The 6,650-nt window shown below is 32.5% G+C and overlaps 1 protein-coding gene across 2 annotated transcripts; it reads right to left on the bottom strand.

Annotated features, from left to right (window-relative positions):
* Window positions 1-4,262: 4,262 nt before the first annotated feature.
* Window positions 4,263-5,599, bottom strand: LOC107955540 (homeobox-leucine zipper protein HAT7). 2 transcript variants are annotated; one of them, XM_016891332.2, is made up of 3 exons: window positions 5,289-5,588; window positions 4,846-5,195; window positions 4,263-4,741 (listed from the first exon to the last, which is right to left on the bottom strand). In XM_016891332.2, exons 1-3 carry the CDS (start codon window positions 5,395-5,397, stop codon window positions 4,445-4,447), a joined length of 756 nt encoding a protein of 251 aa, XP_016746821.1. In that variant the 5' UTR covers window positions 5,398-5,588; the 3' UTR covers window positions 4,263-4,444. The 2 variants fall into 2 exon arrangements, with proteins under 2 accessions (XP_016746821.1, XP_040972737.1); XM_041116803.1 differs by having other exon boundaries at window positions 4,846-5,599.
* Between the last annotated feature and the right edge of the window lie 1,051 nt (window positions 5,600-6,650).

Here is a 6,650-nt window from a genome sequence, read left to right as displayed (position 1 = left end):
GAATAAAATGCAAATTATGTGCATTATTTGTTAAATATAAAGTGCTACCGAGTATTGGTTTCGGTATTTTACGAAAGATGGCAAGGATATGTGTTCGATGAAAATCCCGTTTGAACCTTAGGAATAGATTAGGATACAAGTGACATGTCACTAGGATGGTTGAGCATCCGAACTCGTTGAGTTGAGTCCGAGTTCACTTACGGATGCGAATGTTCGAACTCGTTGGGTTGAGTCCGAGTTTGTGAGATGTAACTAGGCATCCGAACTCGTTGAGTTGAGTCCGAGTTTACTTACGGATGCGAATGCCCGAGCTCGTTGAGTTGAGTCCGAGTTCACTTAGGAGCGGGTTACATGATTTCTTAATTACATATGTGGCACTTATGTGCAAATTATCAATGTATCCGAGTTATATTCCTATGTGTTCAATGGGTAAAATTTCTAGTGAAATGGAAAAACACTTAAGATGCAAGTGACGTTTTGGTAAGTGTTGTGAAATGGACACTTTGATAGGTATGTACTTAACCCTCGGGTTGAAAATAGATACAACAAGGATAAGGTAGTAAGATGATGAATGATGTTTAGAAATGTGATATATGTTTTGTTGATACTATGCTAAGGTTGTTTGGTATAATTGTATTGTTATGTTACTTGTTATTTGCATATGAACTTACTAAGCATTTATGCTTACTCCCTCCTTTTTATTCACTGTAGTTTTGAACAAGCTGGCTCGAGAATCGGGACAGGCCGAAGGTTCGATCACACTATCCGAAGGATATTTTTTGGTAAATGGCTTGTAAAACTTAAGTATGACATGTATAGCAATATACCTATTTCGTGTAAATAATTTTGTGATATGGCGGTGATTTGGTTGAGAAAATGCTTGATAATGATAGGTCATGGAAATGACTAATTTAGACCATGTTTGATGTCATGGAAAGTTAATAGGTTATCTAGTCCATAAAAACTCATGAAAAGATGAAAATTGCCATAAACAGAACATTGCAGCAACACTGACGTGAGTTTGAAAATTTACTAAAAATCATAGAAATCGAATTTGGTGATGGATTAATATGAAATTGAAGCCCAATATGTCTATTTTCACATGAAACAAACGAAACAGGCAAAGGAATTATATGTTAGAAGATATTTGAATTTTTGTGAAACAGGGCCAGAGTGATTTTTGGATCCCCTGTTCCAACTTTAGGAATTCACCATAAATTGTAAAAAAATAATTAGGTGTTGTATTTTATATTCTTGGAATCCTTATTGAGTCTAGTTTCAGGATAAACAAACGACACAGTCATATAAATTTTTCACAGAGAGATATATGGTTCGTAGTAAACAGAGGTCAGTCCAGCCAAGTCCTGAAACAGGGGTAACTTTAACTAATAAACTGTACTAATTGGCCCAACCAAAAATTCTAGAAAAAATTTAGTAAATATATATATGAGTCTAGATTTAAGTAAAATTTACGGATCTTGATTTCGAGTTTCGTAACTTGAGATATGATTTTTCTTGTAACTATGACGCAGGTAACTAGAAAGCTGTGAATGTAGAAACAAATGATTCGAAGTTCTTAATTTGATAAATTATGTTCGGTAACACCTCAAGCTCGACTCCGATGACGGTCTCGGGCATGGAGTCGTTACAATAGGAGATGCACCTGTCGGACCATCAACTTTTGTTGCAGTAGTAGCATTTGCACGGAACCCCCCTCAACCCTCCGGCTAGACTGTCCCGGACCGATTGATGTGGCGATGGTGGTGTGGTCATCTTAATTTGGTTTGTGGTACTACTCCTATTTGCCCTCTACTTCCTATAATATAAACTACTACTCTTATTCGTCCTCTAACTTCCTACAATATAGAAAACCATTCCTAAATTAAATTATCTCATAATACTCATATCTTTCCGTAATAAATACTAAAGCAGTGTAAGTTGAATGTCTAATTCACAAAACTTATTAAAATTAATCTTTAAGCTTACTTTTCTCCAATTGCTTTCACCTAATCCATGAAAAATAAAATATAAGTCAAAATAAAATAATTAAGGAGTTAAATAGCACAATTCAAAGGGAAAATATGACAAATAAATTGGAAATTATGCACTTATCATATTGACATTAAATTGATATGGTTAGATCGATTAGATCTATGTTTGATCGGTTGGTTCAATTAATGTTAGAAGTTTTCACTTAAATTAATGTTACTCACATAAGGACCAAACCTTTCAAAACGATCATATAAGGGCCAAACTTTTACAAAAGTGCTTAAATAAGAGCTTTCCACTCACTTGAATCTTAGTTTGTAATAGAAATTAGGTGAATGTTGATGTATTTAGAATAAAACACATTACAATTGAGTCAAATATTACTTGAAAGGAAATGAAATGAAAAATTAAAGCATAATTTGAAACTTGATATATAGCATTTGAAAAGTTATTATTCAAGCACTTTCGAAAATGTTTTATCCTTATTTGACCATTTTGAAAGGTTTAGCTTTTATTTAATTAAACATTATGTAAAAAAATCCATAAAAAAAGTGAGCCCAACTTGAGCATTTAACCAATGATCGAATCGGCCAATCAGGTCGGTTGGATCGGAAATCGTTTAGGGTATCAATTCAAAGAATGATTTTGAACTGGTTAAATTGAGAACTGATACAAACCAGTTAAAAAAATCAATTGAACCGGTTTTTTAATATATATTTTTTAATTTTAAAAATTTCAATGATTTTTAATCGATTCGACCAGACTAATTTTAAAAACATTAGGTTAAAGATGGAAAGAATTGGTGGCATCTCTAAATTGGTATTGGAGTTTTGTGACGGGTACCAACAATCTGTTTTCACCATGCACTTTTGTAGATTACGGTAGTTAACGATGATTCTCTAAACCCACTTATCCATAACTTTAATGCAATGGGATTATATTAAATTCGGAGAAAGTAGAAGAAAGAGAAAGTAGTTCACATGATTTCTTGCACATGGGGTTTCCCCACTTTCATACTTTCCTCTCTCACTTGAAGATATACTATCTGCTTCAATAATATACTAATGTTCAACGCAATAGAAACAACAACATTATACTACAATTATAAGAATACTTGTAAAATACTGGATCTACTATTACCTATACTTGTATTTACTTCTTTAGTAGCTTTGCCCCTTGAAATGTGTGCTCCCAATCTTCCTCCCCCTTTTCCATTAATCCACCACAATTGGGATTTTGGTGACATGCCAATTTTATGGACGTATCCATCATAAATGGTTAAAATACCGTCCAAGTTTTTATGTTAAGAGTATCTCATATGTTACATCAATTTCGTCTATTTTTAGGGGGATTGGCAGAGATAAACCCCCTTCAAATAAAAAAAAATTTTGTCATATTAATTTTTATATTTTTAAAAGTTATAAATAAATAAATGGTTAAATTATACTTTTTACACTCAAAATGATAAAATGATAATATTGTATTTTAGCTCTCGAAAAAATACAAAATTTAATTATGTTGCCTCCCCTCAAAAATAATTTCTGACTTTATTCCTGTTCATTTGTATTGTTAAAAACCAGTTATTTACGTTAGCATTAAGTATACGCGGCACACCATATGTTATTATTTTGCTATTCCATTAACTATACTCGTTTTAACGGTACAAATAGATGAAATTTTTAATAGAAATGACCAGTTTACTAAAGTACATGAATTGATTTACTATTTTCTTAAATAGAGGGAGCGAAATACAAGCTGAGTGGTAATAAAATACCTCCACTTTTTTATTTGTATGGTTTGGGGTATTATCATATATATTATATTTATACACTATTAACTGTTAAATGTGATGATAAGAGAAGTAAAATTCGAATAGTAATCCTCTTCATTTTCTATAACATATTCCATGCAATTTCTTGAATGTTGATTGTACTGCAATCAGGTATGATACCCAAGCAACAACAATAATTTGGAGAGAATCTAATATTTATTTCATGGCCCATGTTACTTGCCAGAGCTGGAAGCACATGTATCTTAATACATTTTATTCTTTTCCTTATAGTATATTATGATTCTATAATATTCAGATTTGAAAGTAAATGTGGTATATAAATATTTATCTTTTATTAAAAAGTTCATATAGTTATAGAATTGGGGTCATACCAACATGCATCGAATTCAAATATAAACATTAATATTATAAAAGAAAAAATCTGAATAACATAGTAAAGATACAACTTAGTAAATATATATCAAAATTCATTGAAAGCATGGGAAGAAAAATGTATTATTCAGAGACAAACAACCCCTACATGATGGATGGTGAGACAAATATGTTCAATTCTATAAAACCAATCTATATATATAACCAAAACAAGAATGTGAAAATCGACACAAAAACTGGCAATTAAACCAAAGCTGAAGTACATAATTAAGAACAATGTGGCACTGGTTCTTAATTCAATGGAAATTTGATTGATTGGTCAGCCCAAGGCCAGAAACCTTGCTGTTCATCACCATCTTGGTTAAACATATGGCAAGCCAAGCTCTGATCTTGATGAACCACTTGGTCAAGTTTTAGGCAATGGAGGCTTGGTTTCGATGAACCATGAAGAAGTTGAGTCATTGTTGTTGCAGGCCTTATGGCTAAGTTCATATCATAATTGTTTTCGCTTCCATTGCTGCACCATGAACCCTCGTTTTCGTTCTTGATCCTGGTTTCATTTGAATCTTTGGTTTTCAAAGACAATAGCTGCATCAAAGCAATTTACCCTTGAATTCAATATGAATTTATACCCAAATCCCCTCATCTTCAAAACCCTAAATATGGATTACTGTGTTAACTTTTAATTTTACCTGTGCAGTAAGTTTCTTGTTTTGAGCTTGAAGGGCATCATTGTCAGCTTTGGCAGTTTGATATAGTTTCTTCAAGGCGTCATAATCTTTTTCCAATTGCTTGTTTTTCCATCTAGCCCTCCTGTTTTGAAACCAGATCGCTATTTGCCTTGGTTTTAACCCTAAGTCCTTAGCCAACTGCAATTTTCTTCCAGGTTCAAGCTTGTTTCCCAGCTCAAAACTCTTCTCCAAAGCCTTCACTTGGTCCATGTTCAGCCTCTTCTTCTTCTCCCCACCATGTGATCCATCATCATCAGAGTATTCATCATCATCTCCATGGCCATGCACTTCCTGATGAGACTTTCCAACACCTGAGAAAGAGAAGACACATTGGTTTAATTTGTTCATCATGAACATACACACATGGATTAATATAAACGAAAAAGATGGATGGAGAAACATACCACCATGGAAGAGTTGAGGAGGGCATGGAAGGAGGGAATAAGGGGAAGGGAAATGATTTTGATCTTCATGGAGGGTTTGAAACATGAAAGCATGAGGAGGGAAAGCCATGTCAAAAGCTTATTCATGCACTTGGGTTCTGAGAGGGTTAACAAGAGGTAGAGGGAGAGACAGAGGGTGGGGTATGGATTATATTGGACTGACGCTCTCATGGTTGACAGGTTATAAGAAGAAGACATGGGAAGGGCGGTGATGGGGTTCAGACTGACTGAAAGACAGCGATTTTTAGGGTGAAAAAATTGAGAGACAGGCAGAGTTAAAACATCACAAGTTTTGGATTGGAATGCCATGGCAATATATATATATATAATATAGTAATATTTTATTTTGGATTTTTGTAACTTATTTTAAAACTTTAAAATTTTTACGAACAGTCTTGGACGAGATAATAATGAATCTCAAATATGAAAATGAATTTGAAAATTTAAAAATGTTTGTTATTTTTTCAAATTTAAATTTTAATAAAGTAATAATATTTTTTTATCTATATTCAAATATGTTAAATATTCAAGTTTAGTGCTATGTTTTTGGAAATTTTGAAAATTTAACTATTGGATTTTTATAATAGATAAAATATTAAATTTAATTTTTTTTATCAATGTTGAATTTGTTTTGTTTGCAACTATTTGTGGAAAATTTGATATTAATTTTTTTTTGGTGTGCGAATTTAGTATCCTCTTCTTGCCTATTTCATTAAATAAGAGTTCAATTTTGTAATTAAATTGAGAACCATACATTCTTTTTCAAAACCATAAGTTAGTGTTTCTTAAACCAATTCTAGGGTTTAAGGAAGTCGACAATTGGCAACCTCTTAATCCAAAGCCTAATAATTTTCCATGAATTTAGGGTTTTGGATAAAATGGATTTAATAATGATTGAGATGAGTTCGTGTGGTTTCATGAAAATGTCACGAGCCTGGACTTTAGCCTAACAAATCATGTGACATTAAATAATGAGTTCACTTCAAATTTACCTACGTTTACTTGAACCCTCGCATTTGAGAATCTCAAAGAGAATTCTCTATCACATTGATGCTAAAAAGTACTAAGTGAAGCAAGCAAGAAAAGGAAAAAAAATGCTCAAGAAGGCAGAAAAGAGCTTTTAAAGTAAATGCTCTCAAATTGATTACTAAGTAAATAATGAATACAAGATTGAATGATTGGCTACAAACGAGGTAAGGAAGGTCTCTATTTATGTTGAGCTCCCTTACATCCAACAATACAAATCAAATTACATCAACAATTTATATTCCAAGTTATCTCCAAGATAGAGTCTTAAGGAATTTAAACTGTCAATGACCTTGC

Source organism: Gossypium hirsutum, chromosome A07 (genome assembly GCF_007990345.1).
Source record: "Gossypium hirsutum isolate 1008001.06 chromosome A07, Gossypium_hirsutum_v2.1, whole genome shotgun sequence".
Taxonomy (NCBI): Eukaryota; Viridiplantae; Streptophyta; class Magnoliopsida; order Malvales; family Malvaceae; genus Gossypium; species Gossypium hirsutum.
This window is presented reverse-complemented; position numbering and strand designations above follow the sequence as displayed.